Below are 16707 nucleotides of genomic sequence, written 5' to 3'. Positions count from 1 at the left end.
CTTTAGAGAGGGACAATGCAAACACCAGGCAGTAACCATGTGAACCATCCCAACTGACTCTGACTCCACAGGAGACTGGGTCCAAAGAGAAGGTGATAACTTCATAATTTGCTCGGGGTTGATGCCTTTGGGATAATCTTGGTTGTCTTTTGGCCTGGCCTTAGAACATCTGGTGTGGAGTTAATGCTCAGTTAAAGACTCACTTGCTGAATCAGCAAATTCACATTTCTATGTTTAATGTCCAGAAAATCCAGAACAATTCTTTTAATCTCATTTCTTGGGAAAGTTGAAAAGGGTAGAGGTGAGCAAACAGACCAAACAGATAAAAGGAAAGGCAATGTAGTTTCTAGGAAAGAAAGCAAGATCATGACTCAGTGACTTGTTGGAATTCTTAAAGACTCTTCCTGCCAGAACAGATAAGGAGATGCAGTGGATTTCACATTCCTAGCTTTTTCTAAAAGCTAATGATGGAGTTTCATTGCAATAGTTAGTGTCTGATGTTTGTGGTCATGGAAAGTGAGAAATAATTGGTTTCAGTGGCATGAAGAGTAAGGAGGAAAAACTACTGATAAAAGGTCTATTATATTTGTGCCAATTCAAAACTTTTAGACAGATATTGCAGGGAACAACTGTTTCCTCTGGGATTGTGTGTTTTGAAAAATGGGTAGGCTGATGAGGTAAAAAATAAGATTTTTGCACATCCTATGGAGGAAGAAGGTATTAACAATCAGCCACACTGGTGTGCAGTGAAAGATTTAGATTTTATCGGATCTTTTGACTTTTCAGCTGTTTTGCAGATTGTATGGGTTCCTTGCTGGGACCAATCTTCTTCAACCCAGAGTGAATACACTGTGGCACTTGTGATCAGTGGCTCTGATAGGCTTAACTTTCAGCTTTCTGTTTCCTTTGAGCAATTTTTTATTTTGAAGGGGTATAATGAGTCCCTGGGTTTGGATACAAACAGGGGAGAAACTGGTTCTCTTTTTTTGGTGGTGTTGTTATTTGTTTGTTTGGGGTTTGTTTGTTTTTTTTGCTTCCTGGTTAGATCAATGCAAAAATTTGAGAATATATGTGTGCCTGTGAATGTGTTTCCATTTCTGTTTCCATGTATGTGAATACATACGTCTTTTGATAATACTAATTCTGGAAAAAAATTACTGTCTCTAAATGCATGGAATAGTACTTTTAATTTTACATACCTGAATTTGATCAGATACTGGGGTTTCCTTATCAAATTGTGGCCAATTTAGATAGAAAGGTGACTGTGGGAGATGGTGAAATTTTAGCCTAATTCTCATTAAGGTGTGTGTGTGTGTATATATATAAACTGTCCTTTAAATCCCTGAAATTTTATTTGGATACAGGGGTGCTACTATATCCACTTTTACTTTTCAGGTTCAGGGGCTTATAATCCGCGAGATATTTGACTGAATTATTTTGACAAGTCTTACCTTTTCAATCAGCTGATAGAAATATGTTGTACTTATTAAAATAAGAAATAATCCCAGACCCAGCCCATCAAATACCTTTCTCCTTCTGTACTCTTTCAGCATGATTTCTAGAATGCTAAGGATTTCTGTGTTTGCTTAGCTTGGAATTAGCCTTGTATTTCTACTTTAGTTAGTGCTCATGAGCAGTCAGCAGGTTGAAGATATTTGTTGGTTTTGTGTAGTTGTGTCATCCATTTTTGTGTAGCCATTTTGCCTGATCTGTTTGTATTAAGGCTCTGTCTGACCATAATTAGACTGCTGGGTACACAATAATGTTCTGCTGAGGATCTACTTGTTAGTTTTAATAATGTCATCCATCAAGCTCTAGCATGTACAGCAATATTTGCGCTGCAGTAGACAAATAGAGTAAACACTGCAGTTATTTATAAGAAAACTGGCCAATAAGTTAGGAAACTCTGTGTGGATGTTTTTATTTATTGGAAAGTTAAACTGGTGCTGTAAAATGAATCCATCAGTCTAAACAGACTTTGTTGTTCTTAAAGTGAGAGAAGAGTATAAGATTGAAGTTAGATTTCTGTTTAGAATTTATATTTTATATCTCTGTTTAAGAAACTAGTAGAGTTGTTCCCTGTCTTCTATGTCCTAGTTTGTCTGCTTTTCTAGCTGTGTCTATTGGTCAGAGAGAGTGCTGTCTCTACCTTGGTCTTGTCTGTGTCCAAGTATGGATGAAATTCCTGACTATGCCTTTCTCACCCTCTCTTGACTCCTGATCAGTTCCAGGGAAATAGTGGTGCTCCTTCTAATCCCTTTGCTAACCTTTTACAAGTGTCTATTGACTTGGACTTCAGCAAAGCATCATTATTCACTGAAGTTGCTCTGTCCTTTCAGATGGTTTTCCTTGTTATTCTTGCCTGACTGTGTCTGGACACATAATTAAGCAGCACCTGAAGTAGAGGTGCTTTGGTGAACCTGGGCCTCATGTCCTGCAACACACTATTGAAGTCCTAAGCTTTGTAGTTTTCTTTCAGAGTTGTCACTTGCATCATGAGGGTCTGGTAACTTAATTCAGTTTTGTGTCTCTTCCTCCCTGTCTCACTTCCTTCTTCCATCATGTTCTCTGATTGGCTCCAGATTTCTTTCTGTGTGTTTGTCTCACTTGGAGAAGGAAAATGGGAAGATCCCTGTGTGGAAGCAAAGTGAGGAGCAGAGGCTCTTGGCATAACTCTCTTGCATGTTTGCATTCTTTGTCATGTCCGTCTGAAACTGAGCAATGGGGAAGGGTGTGAGGCCCTCAGCTCAGAGCAGAAGTCCTGGATTCTGAGTGTTTTTGGTCCTTTTGACGGCTGTAATTTGTGTTGCAATGCAGAGGTGTGTTTGCTGTACTGGTTAGATCCTTGGGATTTCCTTGTCTTAATGATAAATTTGAAAGTGTTAATTTTTGCCTGAGTATCTCAGAATGCCCTCTCTCTTTTATATTTGTATCCTTATCTCTGTTGCTTGTTTCATTTTCAAACAGGGGAAAACTGTAGTCCATATTTGTCCCATGAGCAGGTGTGTCCACAGAGATGCAGAACACCCCCTCAGGCACCAGTGTCTGTGAGCCACAGCATGGTCTAAACACTGAAGCAAATAAAGCTTTTTGGCTTTACACTGAAGTAAAAAAAAAAAAAAAAGACAGAAAACAGCCTTCAGGGGATGTGAATTAAGTAAAAGAAGCCAGGAAATGTCTTAATGCGTCTTCTCCAAAGCCAGTGGTAATACTATTGATTTCAGTAAGATTTTGATCAAGCCCGTGGTGATTACGTTGGCTGGTACAATTAGATCGGATGTAATACATGTTCAGCTTGGTTTCTGTGATTACCATGAAGCTGTTAATGCTGTCATGAATCAGGTGGCTTTGTTGAGAAATGCATCTCATCACATGGCAGCTGGCAGGAGGCTGCTGCCACTGGGCACCAAAGCAGGCTGGTACAAAAATATCCTGTCTGTGTGGCTGGAAGGTACAGCTGTTCCCACTGCAAATTCTCTCCATGAGCCACTTACAAATGACGGCTGAGAAAACCCCTACAGACCACGGTGCTGACTCAGCACACTGTTTTCAATCAAGGGGACACAGTTTTGATTCAGAACTGGAAACATCACCTAGACAGTGTATGAGTATAGAGGAGCTTCTGCACTTCTCAGGGGTGTTTCTCCCTTTGTTGGTCCTGGTACTTTAGCACAAAGACTTAGAGCAGTAACATGAACACACATGCATGGAAATGTCCTGCTGCCTTCTGCAGTGACAGTAAGTTTTGTTAGTGCTGCCTGCAGGTGCAGTTCCCCTGTGAGCCTCACTAGCTGTCATTTCTGAGTTCAGACAGTAAAGGCCTCAGGACTCGGTCTGTGCCTTGACTTGTGTCTGTGAGGCTCCAGGGACTCTTCTGGCTGCTGTCAGTCATTGCAAGGAGCTCAGCAGTATCTATCCAAGTTTGAGTTTTCTTTCAAAGGAGCTCAAGTTTGAACATAAGAGATTTCTTTTTATCAAGTGTGATAAAAGCTCATGCTGGTCTTAATGAAATTTTTTTTCTTGCTTGTGTTAATTTGAATGTGACATTTTGAGTAATTTAGAGAAAGATAAACTAATGAAAGTATATTCAGAACATACCAAAAATATGTTCAGCTACATTACCTCTGAAATTAACCATTACTTCTGTCAGGCTGGTGCTGCCATGTGCTTGTGTCTGTGTGAAGCACCATGTAGGTCCTTCCCTTCCTATGGGGTGGAAGTCAGAACAGATAGTTCTGTTTGGGAGCCCAGAGGAGGGCTCTTAAGGTTAATAGTTACTTTAACCTGATTTGAATGTGTGCTTTGGGCTTTTGTCTATCCCAATGGCAGTCTTTCCCTAATAGCTTATTAACCCACTGACCAGTTTGAGTCAAGTTTGAGGATATGAATTTTGGAAATATTAGGCTTTTGGAAGTTTTCTGAAAACTAGGAAACTGTGTAGAGGAGAAAGCCCTCTCCCATTGGTGCTGCCACTGAGGGAAAGATTGCAGCACCCACACTTACATCAGAAACCCCAACTGGAAGTACAAATGTGTAGAGGAAATAAAACCATTAATTTTGCAGTGACTTTAGGCTTTATTGTTTTTTATTGTCACCTCCCACCATACTTTCATGTTCTGCCAGAAAAAATGTGCTGACTGTACTGTAGTACCATGTGAGGAAAGGAGAGCCATGGCACTGCCTTAGTCTGCTCTTCCTGCCTGCTGTCCTGGAAAGATCATTTTCACTCCCTGCTTCTGGAAGCAGAGGTAGCAGCCAGTGTTGAGGTGTTAGGGACCAGCTGCAATTCTCTTGCATGATAGAAGCTTTTCGACTGAAGTTCTGACTTCAACAGAGTAGCTCAACCCTATTAACATTGTCAGGCACAAACCCCAGGTTTGTCAGTTTTCTGAAGTCAAGCAGGCTGGGAGGTTAAATCAGCAGTCAGCAAAGAATTAAAGCAGAAGGGCTGAACCAAGAATTGCTAAATAAGTTTATCAGTGCATGCGTTGGCTGGCAGCTTGACAAAGGGAGGCCAGGAGCTTAGACAGCCCTGTAAGTCAGGATGTAGGAGCTGTAACTGAGAAGTATCACAGAAGCAATTTGGAAAAGCATCTGTTCAAAGTTTGATTACAGTGAATCATCCTGTTCTGCTGGCCTGCTCTGCTAGTCGCCTGAGCTGCTCTTATTTTGCCAAGAGAACAGCTTGACACGCACACAACGCCTCAAATAAAATACACTTTAAATATTAACATGTTTCAAAAGTATAGATTCATTCACTTTTTGAGAGTAACAATTGCTTAGTCATTCTTTAAGAACATGGAAAGAATTTAATTGAGAGCCGTGGAAGAATGCCATTCATCAGCAGCACAGGTGTTTAGCCATCTCCAAAACTGTCCTGTTCAGCAGACTGTGCTGAAACTCTCCAGACACTGGAGCATTGTTCATGGAACATTGCTGAATGTTGTTTAATGATTGCAGAACTGATCCTTGCTCGTGAACCCACTCCCTGACCAACACCACAGCAGGCTGAGCTAGGCATGGCTCAGTAAAGCTCTTGAAACTTTTAAAGGATTTTTTAAATGTATTTGAATAGCTTCATGAGTCTCTTTGTGTTTGCAATTACAAGAAAGAACAACTGGAACTGAATGCTGGACCCTGACTGTTAGCTCTTAAAGCAGATGCTTTTTGGTACAGAGACTCCAAATATTTTTTCTGATTTATTGCCAAGTCTGACCTTGTCTCTTCATTCTGGAAGGGAGATACTGAGGAATTAAAAGGCTTCAGGATCCCTGCTGCTGAACTTCATGTTCCTCTTTGTTTAGCAGTCTCATTAAAAGCTCTGGTTTGATCTTTTTCTTCATTCCTTTTAATTCTCTCTGAACTTGGGCCCTCTGTTGAAGCAGAAGCTCAGATGAGTTGCAGGGAGAAACTGACAAATTCAAAACTGCAAGTCACTGAACTTATCCAAAAAAGCAAGATGAAAGCTCCACAAATGCTGAACCCAGCACTGAGTCCTCCTGTTGCCTTGGCAGTTTGCCTGTCTTTTGCATATTATCATGCCAATATTTGCATGCATGTGGAAAGGGAAGATCCTGCTTAATTCTACAACAGGTTGTAGAAAGGACTAGAAGGTTCACCTTTGCAGAGCAGTCTACATCCACTTAACAAAATGAAGCCAACAGAAGATGTTCAAATCCGAATGCCTTCAAGTCTCAGGCAGGAGTGACTCTCAAGGGCCAGAATCCAAATCCTGATTTACAGTTTGGTATTATAGTTGCTGATGGTGGTGGGTTTTTTTAGTTCACAGTCACATGTTCCTGTAGTCTTTCAAAAGCATCAAATCTCTCCTGACTTTTGCTGGATCTGATTCCCTTTTGGTGTAAAATACACTTGAAAAACCTTGTCCTCTGTGCTTCTCTCTTTCAATAGCTTGTATCCCACTGATTTCCATTGCTTGTTTTTATACCATTTCATTATGCCACATGCCATTTTTGCCCACACTAAGGCACAGGCCTTCTTGCCTGAATTCAGTGTCCTCACAAGGCCTTGTTGCCTTCCAGCTCCTACCTTTCCTCAGGTGAACCTGTAATGCTAGAAATACATGACGCAGGGCTATAGATCCATTTTTCTCCAGCACTAAGTACACACAGAAGTTCTCAGGGAGCTCGTTTTCCCTTCTGATCTTACCTCCTGCCTTCTTGACCCTTGCCCACCACAGAAGTAGCTCCCTGCTGCTTACGAGATCAAAGTCATGTTTCTTGAAGACTTCTGGAAAACTCATATTATCTCCATTTGCTACATTTCTGTCATGGTCTCCTCTCAATCCCTAATCTCTTCCCATCTGTCTTTTCGCCTTGTTCACTAAATTTGAATGATGCCAGGCTTCTGTATACTACCCAGCACTATGGGTTGACTCATCCAGTTGATCAGTCCCTGCTCAGTGGAGGATGTGTCTCAGACCCACCTGGCTCTTCCCCTGCCTTTCCTCTTAAAAGAACTACAGCTGTTGCAATGTATCTTACTTTGGGCAATTAAGCCCATGTATTTTTATGTGTGTGCATGAGCATGGAGACTTTCAGCACTATGTAATGATGTCTCTAAACAGATGGTGAATTAGCTGCCAGAGTTTGGGAATCTATATTCAGGAAAGGTGGTTTGATTTGGATCATATATCCAAAACTTCATATTTAACTAGAGAAACAGGAATGCAGAAAGGAACTGTGTTTTTGCCTGTTTGAGATCTGTGTTGAGCAGCAGCCCAGGCTCCTGTTGCTGGGGAGTGTGAGGGAGAAGTTCTCTGGAATGTGGCTGTTAGCATATCAAAGTAGAGTAAACATGTAGATGATACCCTGCTTCCTCTGCTCTAGTTAATTAAGTCATTCCTCATGTCACGTTAGATGGAGAGGATTTATTAATGTGCTGTCATCTTGGGAAGCAATGGTTTGCTGAAAGGGAGGAGCCATGTTAATGGCATAGAGGATGTCATGCTGAACAAAGAGCAGATGTCAAATAAACAGGGTATTTCTTTTTATCTCCTTTGCTGAGGTCTTAGATCCCAGCGCTTCATCGTAAAAGCTTAGAAAATTAGGGCTAGAAAGAACTTTCGGTGTTTTTTTAATGCATTCCCTTGCTCCAAGGCAAGATCAGTGATACCCATGTCATTCCTGATGCATAGCTGCTGTATGAGGCTAACCAGTATACTTGTTTCTAGCTTTCCTTGAATCCCTGTGAATGACATACCTCTCCTCAGGTATGGTCCGTGTGGTTAATATTTCTGTTTGTGATCACAAATCCTTGTGGAATTGTATTGGAAAGGAATGTGGTTTTCAAAGATGCCTGTGCAAAACCTCTGGGGCTTTCCAAGGGCTGCCTGCTCTTTCCTGGTATCATGCAGTGTTAACAGCCTGTCTGGCATGTTTTGTAGGCCTTGGTTAAAGCATCTTCTAGGCCAAAAAGGTGTTAAAATATCTGTCATCTTTCTTAATTTCAATGCGTTTGGTATCAGAAGTGACCTTTTACTAGCCTGGGTGAGGACAGTTATGCCTCTAGTCATGACAAGTCTCAATCTCTAGGGTTTTTCAACTGCCTGGGCAGCCTGTTGTACCCTGGGAGAGACTCTGCTTAAACCAGTGAATTAGCGCCGTGTAAATCCAGGTAGCACTGGAGTAAGGCTCTTGGATGTCTGTGTGTGGGCAGGTTAGTAAAGAAGCAAATAAATTATTAATCCATTAAACTTGTAAAACCACAGGAAGGTTTCTGGGAAACACAAAAAACTTGCAGAAGGACTAAAAGCTAAAGCCGAGAGTTGGCCATGCTGGGGAAGGGATTCCACATGTTCCATTAATTGCTGTCCTGCAGAGTAATTAAACAGAAAAAAGATAGCAAAGATAGGAAAAGCACTCCTTTAAGCTCTAATGATTTGCAGAGTCTTCCATTCTTTGCAGGTTTACAGACATGAAGAGGTCTAGCCTCACAAAGGCCTTTTGATCAGAAAGGTATAGAGTAGGGAAGCTTGTGTAGACACACCCTGGTTAGATGTCAGCTAATCTGTTTGAAAATGGGGGCTGCACATTCCTGTGCAGTTTGGTGTGGTCTGAGAGAGTCACCTGCAAAGTTCTTTTGAGCTTCAGTGTTCCAGGGCTAAGATTTGGGTGTACCTACATGAACCACAGTCATTTCACAAGGACTGAGGCACATGGTTGAATGTGGCTCTTACAATTCAAGTCCTGGTCTTGTGAAACATTATCCAGGGCCAGTCGCTGACCCTTGGGTGCTGTAGCAGTATTTCAGTACCAAATATCTTTAAGTACTCCCTCTAGTTTGAAAAATATTCCCTATAAAAGAGATTGTGTATTTCATTCATTTATGCTATTAGGACCCTGTGTTCTGAGGAGTGTGACATTATCAACTCTGGAAACATCACAGCTAGTACTGTGACTATCAGGGAGAGATTTTATTTGTTAGTGTTTCGAAGTGTGTGCCATGAAAATCAAGAGATTCAGATAGCAACTATGCTTTGTGTTTCAGCTATTTATTTTTCCTGCTGGGCTTTTGGGATTCTGACAGCAGTTGTGTATACTGGAAGTGACAGTGTTTTCAGAGTTACAAGGAAGAAGATTTTATTGGGCACTACAGGACAAGAGTCAGTCCCGCAGGGGAGGTGTCGAGCCACAGAGTACACAGAGTTCTGGGAAAGCGTGCTGCATCTCTGCGGGTTGGGAGGCAAGGAACAGAGTTTTATAGAGGTTGTGTTGAAATTCAGGATGAAGTAGATTCTCCAATGAAGAGGATTCTGTAATGATGGGCGCATTTGCATCAAGTTGGCTAGGTACAGTAAGTCATGGCCTGATGTGTATTCTCAGAAGTAGTGGTGACCTTGTGTGATCCTACCAGTTATTTGAGTGTTGGGTCTTAGCTCACTTTTCTGACGTAGTACTTGCCAGTTTCTCCATGAGGAGTATTTATGGGGACTTGGATACCAGTTTGAAAACTGTATAAAAACAAATGTGTGCTGTAGAGTCAGAGGAGTGGACCTCACACGCCCCTGGCTAGAGGTTTCTTGGGATTCCCATAATCCAGATCTTCTGCCTGCAGAAATGGCATGGGTTTACCAATGCTCAAAGAAATCAGTGCTGGAAGCTACTTCCTCCACTACTTTCCTCCACCAGCTAAAAGAAGAGGAGCTGTACACACAACACACCTGTCCTTTGATGAGGTAGAAAGAGAGGAAAAATGGCATCCCTATTATCAGGGTAGATTTCTTTCTCAGGAACATACAGATTGAGCTTCTTTCATATTTCACATTCCCTTTAAGAGCAAAGGCATTCTTATTGAGTGGCCTGTTTGAAATAGGCTATGGCTGACTGGTTGCAGTGCCTGGGAGCCCATTCCATCAGATGGTCCATGGCTTAAGGAACTTTTCCTATACAGACTCTTGAGTTAAAATACTGTGGCTTGCACTGGGTACAGGACTTGGCATCATTGTTAACTTCATACCTGACTGCTTCTGTCTCCTGTGCTTTGGATGGTTGTACCATAATTCCTGTATTTGTGATTCATAATGAGTGTATTGTTTCCAGTGTGGTTTTCATTAAATACAGTGACAATGAATATTATTGCTAAGGAAAACAGTTTCCATACGTGAATATTAAACTCTAATGGAAACCATGTTGTTACTGCAAGATTAACATAAATTGGCATCTAAATGGCTATCCAGCATTAAGCCAAATTAATCTGTGCCACTAAAATTGCATGTCTGGCTTTGAATTAGCACAGTCTCATTAAAAAAAAAAAAAAAAAAAAAAGGAACAGGTCAGCCTGTTAGCTTCTTCTGGAATATCTCTGTAAACCAAACTTGGAACTACAGGCTTAGGAGGACAGTGATGGTAACCTTTGCCTCTCCGGGCTGTACATGCTGGGGAGGGTCCTTCCATGGATACTGTTCTTTTTTCATCCAGATACCACTGACTTCTTGGGACCTCTTTTTATGCAGCTGTAGAACAGGGATTGTGTTATTAACTATCTTGGAGGTAGTTCAGTGGGTACATCTTTTTAAATATTTTTTTTTTAATTTTTTGAACCTTTTGTATGTAGGCTATATAGAAAGGAAAAGTATTTTTCATTTTTAAGTATCATAGGCACTGAAAGATTCCCTTGGTGACTGACTTGATGTGTAAATACAGGCAGGGCATCTCTATCAAATGTATCATTGCAATTGAACGGAAGGGCAGAGCATGAATAATTTCTAGGACTTCCTGATTTTACTTATGTAGGATGTTAAGAGAGGCTTACAGGAGTGTAATTGATGGCAATGTGTGAACTGCACAGATTGAAAGTTGTGGGAGGATGAGGAAAACATCAGCTCAACACCAAACTAGTCATGGTGGGGAATGGGAGGCTTGCTCTGTGCATGTGGATATGCAGTGAGTCTCCATCTGTGCCAAGCAGACTTCAGGACTTCAGGTCTGGCTCCCTTCCCAACAGCAAATATATTGAGAAGAGGAAAGCTGGCCAAGTTTTAATCAAGTAAAAGTTCTGTATCCAGAGGTGGCTGGCAAAAGAAGAGATTAAAGTATTAGGAGTGCAATGAAAACAAGACATTAGAGAGTTGAAAGCTGGAGTACCTGGATAAACCACTTGCTGAGTGAATATTCCACGGTCATCAGAAGGAAGCGCCGAGTGTTTCAAATAGGATGAAATGTGAACCCACGCACTAGAACATGTCTTCTTCCAGCCTTGGCTATCACTGTGGCAAGTATGTAATATCCTAATGCCTAGCTGAGCTGGTAGGATAAATATAATCATTCCCCTTAGAGATATTGCTAGCAGAGGACTCATTAGCTGGCAGAAAGGCCTACAGCTGCAAACTGGTTTTGTATGACAACTTTTTGGATAAATCTGAGTTTACACAGTTGCCTGTGTCCTAGGGTTTGCTGTAGAAGTGTAGATAGCTGTGCATGTTCAAACCCAAGCACAGAAGTTATGGACTGTAATTATGCAATTTTGCATGAGAGAAAGGAAAAAACCCTCACACTGGGTAATAGTAAAAATAGTAATTGGCTTTCTTTTTCTTCTATCATTGATGCTCCTGCTTGACCTTTTTGATATTAAAAATAGATTTGTGGTAATTGCTGGCAGTTATTAATGTATCTGGAAAGAGAAGGATTTTTTCCCTGAAGAAAGCCACTGTCTGTGGCTGCCTAAATGTCTACATTTTTTAATTGGTCATTGCAAATATTACAAAATAACCACAGAGGATTCACATTAAGAATTGAAAGTAACTAATAAGAATAAGGTAACTAAGAGTTTGTAACTGAGCCATAGTCACTTCTTTTTCTGGTGTACAAATTCTTAATAATTAGTTTTCCACCTTTGAATAATGAGGCTTTTAGCAGAGAAGTGTTATGGCCCGTCAGTTTCAGTGGGGATTAGAACCACTAAACAAAGACCTCAGAAGAATTACCATTTGGGGTAAAGTATTTGACATTTTAATTGATGTTTAACCTCTTTTAATATATTGACAGAACTCTAGGCTATTTTGCTACACATCTCCCAAACATGGAAATATTGCTTCCTTCCATCTCCAAGTGACAGCAAACATTGACTCAGCCTCATCTGATGAAATTTAGCAGAAGGAAATTAGCATGAATCATTTCAGGGTAAACTGGCTTGCTTGATGGACCACTGAGCTGGAGATGCCATACTGTTGCTTCTCAGTTAAAACCTCATTTGTCAGATACAACTGAGATATGTATTGGCACTGGTTAAATGGAAGATAACAGTGGAATAATCAGGTTTAGTAGTAGGAAATAAAACACTTCCAGTAAGAATCCTGCTCTGGTCATTGCTGTTAGCTGTACCTAAAAGTGATGAAAGGCAACCAAAATACCCTTCCTGGGCAATTCCTTGACATCCTTATTACTGTCCTGCCAGGAAAAAGCAAGTTACTTTAAGAAGAAATCCAGCCTTCTATGGTCATTAATTTTAAAAGATTAAATCTTGATTTTATTTTTTGCATGTGGTATGGATCTGGCCTTCCACAGCCAGCACTTCTGAAGTAAGCAGATTTTAGTGACTAATTTCTGCACTGCCTTCACTCTCTCCTGCTAGTGCTGAGTTAAAAAGCTATTGCCCATCCCTTCATTGCATCCAGAATCCCCTCAGCAACAAATATCCATATTGTTGTCAAAACTCATAGAAGCAGAACTGGCCTTCTTCCAGGTCTGAAGTTTTACACCATTTGCACTGTGATCAACAGCTTTGTCAACTCTTGACAGCAGAAAAAAAGTTGTGGTCTACTCAATAAAGGCAGATCCTAGCTGCCCCTCTGTGGGAACAGTATTACAGTGAGGAAGTTGATTTCTTGTTTTCTTATAAGCATATATACCTGCTGTGCAAAATAAAAAAAAATGCATTTGTGGAAGGTCTTTCCACTTGCCCTTCTTCCAGCATGGCAGAAGGATGTGTGAAGTAGCAGGATGAATTCAGTATTTAGGTTGCTGCATACTATCTGGAAATGGTGTTTGTATGCACACTTGAGCTGTTTTGTGTGGCTTTTGAGAGGTGCTCCCTTAACAATGGAGGACTTGTAGAAACAGAGACAGCTTTGGGCTGTCTTTGCCTTTCACGTTTGGGCATAACTCCTAATGGCTTAACTGTGGTTTCTAGGTGGCAGGTGAAACAAAGTCTTATCAGCAAATTGTCCTGTTAATGGCCCGTGGTACCATCACAACACTTCCAAGTAGAATGGCACTTCTTGCAGGGGACAGTCTGGATGCAGGAAGGCCATATGAGGACGGTTGTTTTTCCATAGCTGAAGTTCCATGCAGTAATTTCTGAATTCCTTTCTGACTTCAGCCTACCACCATTTGTGGTGCTCATGCAAACAGGTTTAGATGAATTTTTGAGCCAGTGAAATACATTTTTGAGACAGATATTTTCCAATGAAAGCAGTGAAGGTGAGTGTGTTCGGCTTGTTTCCTGTCTGACAAAATTCTAGACTGATTTTTCAATAGAATGATGAATAAAATAGATGATTTTGTGTGCAAACTGCTCTATTGATTTTTACCATTTTGATTTAATTACTGCTGTATATTTTGAGTGAATGAGCTATTTCACTGATTATGATGGGAATATTCTCTTTGTTCCTCCTGCAGGAATTGCTTACCTGGGCGGTGTCTGCAGTGCCAAGAGGAAGTGTGTTCTTGCTGAAGACAACGGGCTCAATCTGGCATTTACGATTGCACATGAACTTGGGCACAAGTAAGAGCTTGTCCTTCTGTTTCTTTCTTTACTGATGCCACTAATGCATATGTTTATTTAAAACCATACAAGTGAAATCACTAGTGGGGCATGTTTGTTATTATTTTGTAAATTAGCAGATGGATAAGTAACTTAATTTTTAGGAGGCTTATGTAAATATCCAGTTCAGCACACATAAATCTTTCTATTTGATCCTCCCCTATTTTCCACTCTGTGTTTTGATTTTAAGTAGCACAAAGAGGCCTCCTTCTCTCAAATGATTGATAGTAGGTAGAGACAAATTCTGCTTTTGTTTCTGCTGTAGCATAGGTCCACATAAACAACATCAACTCCAAGATCTTTGAACTTGCTAAATTTCCGCTGAAGTTCAGGTGTCCATGTCGTGGATTTTAATAGTTAAATCCTTTGGTAACGGTTTCATCTCTGCATGTGATATAATTTACTGTGGCTGAAATTGTATACATCAGTATTTTGGAAATGCCCTTAAGCAGTATTATTTGATCAACAGAAACCATATAACTTGATTTATCAGCTCAGTCACAGCTAACTAGCACACTTTGAACACTGACTGGAAAAAACAGCAAAGAACATGATAATTCCTAGTCAGACAGAAATCGGCAGAATGAGATTACTGGGTACTTTCTGCAGGGGACTGAAGACTTTTTTTGAAAGCTGCCTGTAAATAGTACTCCTTCCTTTAGCCTCTCTGGGTGGAAGGTGGAAAATCCCACCATTGTTCCTTTAGTAAAAAGCTGTGTGTAAGTTTTGTCTGCACCCTTCTGGTCTCCTACTGTTTACGTGTCTGTCGTACCTTCCCTACAGTAACAAGTATTTGACAGCTAAGTCAGAGCCAATGTATCATGTTCAGATTCTGGCCAGTCTCATTCCATGACAAATAATTATTTTATGGCAATGTATTTAAAAGTTGCCTGGAGGATATTAAGGTTACTACCAAAAATGACAAGACGAAAATGAATCTCTTGTTCACCCTTCAGTGACACCAAAGGCAGCTGAGCCAAACCGAGGGTGGTTTCAGCAGAAATGAAGGACATTTGGTTTTGGTTTTATTTAAATTGCACGCCAAGATGTTAAACTGAGCCTAAATTTAATAACAAATTAACCTGTGGGTAATGTTAAGGGAAATTCAGCACTCATCTTTGGATGGGCCAAGAGCAGGAGGGAAAAATACTTGAGCTGCAGAAAATCCAGCTGTGTAAAAGAGCGAGACTGGTCTGCCCTGGTTTGCCAAGTTTCCCAGCAGAGCTGTCAAGCTTCCTTCTAATAATGCCTTGCAAAAAATCCACAACATAAATAGGGGATGTAATGCTTTCAGATACAGCTCTCCATCTGTGCTGAAAATAGCAAACTCCATTTTCTTTTCTCAGTGCAATTTTGGTGGTAAGACCACAATATCCTTTCTCTGCTGGTTTTCTTTCTTTGCCTCCATCTTGGAAAACTTCTTTCAAGAGGTTGGTATGAGTTGTCTAAAGGTGTTGATAGAGGGTAGCTTGGGTTCATTACCCTGGAGGATTTGGACAGTGAGTGTGTAATTGGGCAGAGAATCTTCTGCTTCAGGAGAGTCACAGATCCCATTGTGGGAAGAGATGGAGAGCTTAAATGAAGATTGCAGGTGAAAAAGTACAAATTACAAAGGAGACTGTTTGCTGTCAGAGCTGCCTTACGAGCCCCTTTACTGAGAGGGAAGAGACTAGAACATGCTCAGGCAAGAGAGACTGGGAAGAGTACTTGGGTACTGGAAGGGCTTGAAGGGTCTGTAAGAGTCATCTCTTGAGGGATCTAAGGTGTCTGGGTCTGGGGAATGTAGCTCTTGGAAGGTACAAGAACCAGGGAGGCTCCAACTGAAGCAGCCAGCAGGGTTAGAATAGAGAGGGTTTTTGGGGGACGTGTTCCAGGTTAGCCTGTTTCACAATGAGTAACAATTCCCTATCAGATGCTGGATCACATCCTCCAGCCCTTCTGCCCCCTCTTCTGTTGCTTAAACTCAGCCATACCTGTGCATAATCAAATGCCAGTGTGCCAAATCAAAACAGAAGGGGAAAAATGCTATCCCACCACCCAATCTGGGCATGAAAATCATCCCTCCCTTCTGCCATCCACCAGTGGCCTAGTTACTTATTTCAAAATCTGGTCAATATACTGGTGCCTTTCTGGTCTTGAAGTCAACAGGAGGCTTTTCATTGATCGTACTGTGTCAGACCTCTCCTTCTTTGTCTGTTTTTGAACTGCAACAGGATGCTTTGAGCAGTCTTGTTTCAGCAGGTCTTGTGCAAACAGAAGGATTGTTTGCACACTTTACCTACAAACTTGTACTTTTTAAGTGACTGCGAAATATAAGGAAACATACTGCAGAGATTAAGAGAAAGAAGCTGACATGAGCTTCAGATTTAAAAATGAAAACCAAGAGAAACAAAGTGTAAGTTTCTTAATTAAAAAAAAAAAATCCAATTAAAACATCCATATTGGCAAAAAATATAAATTTTGGAGAGCCATAATTGTGAGCTGTATAGAAGGCTGATTTCCTTATGAGTGTAGAAGAGATGAGATTTATTACTTCTTGCCCAAAGACTAACAAATGTCTGTGGATATCATAAGCCCAGTTTGGCATTCACTGATACTTTCTGATGTAGACTTTGGAAAAAGTGAATGGATTACTAATTGCTGTGTCAGATTCCTAATCTACCACTAATGTCATTTGGACTCTGCAAGAAACACTGTTATGGACAGCTGCACTGTGCAAACATGAATACATCATTAAATAGGTCCATTAGGGTGATGCTTGTAGGTCCTATAAAAATTCATCTTTAGGTTTAACCTATGGAGTTGTTTTTGCTTGATGGACCCTCAGCAAGTCTTGCTCCTTCATAGTCAATAGTGGATGTCTTTTAAAATAACACACTTTCATGTAACCAGTTAGTTGTTTTTTATCCAGGGATTGCTGAGTGG

The 16707-nt window shown here is 40.8% G+C and overlaps 1 protein-coding gene across 1 annotated transcript in view; it reads left to right on the top strand.

Annotated features, from left to right (window-relative positions):
- The window catches only part of ADAMTS17 (ADAM metallopeptidase with thrombospondin type 1 motif 17), a 181479-nt gene that overhangs the window by 53995 nt on the left and 110777 nt on the right, over positions 1-16707 (top strand). Inside the window, exon 8 of the mRNA XM_051628580.1 lies at positions 13638-13743. Coding sequence (XP_051484540.1) covers positions 13638-13743 — 106 coding nt within the window. The remainder of the gene's footprint in view (positions 1-13637; positions 13744-16707) is intronic.

Source organism: Apus apus, chromosome 10 (genome assembly GCF_020740795.1).
Source record: "Apus apus isolate bApuApu2 chromosome 10, bApuApu2.pri.cur, whole genome shotgun sequence".
Classification (NCBI taxonomy): domain Eukaryota; kingdom Metazoa; phylum Chordata; class Aves; order Apodiformes; family Apodidae; genus Apus; species Apus apus.
This window is presented reverse-complemented; position numbering and strand designations above follow the sequence as displayed.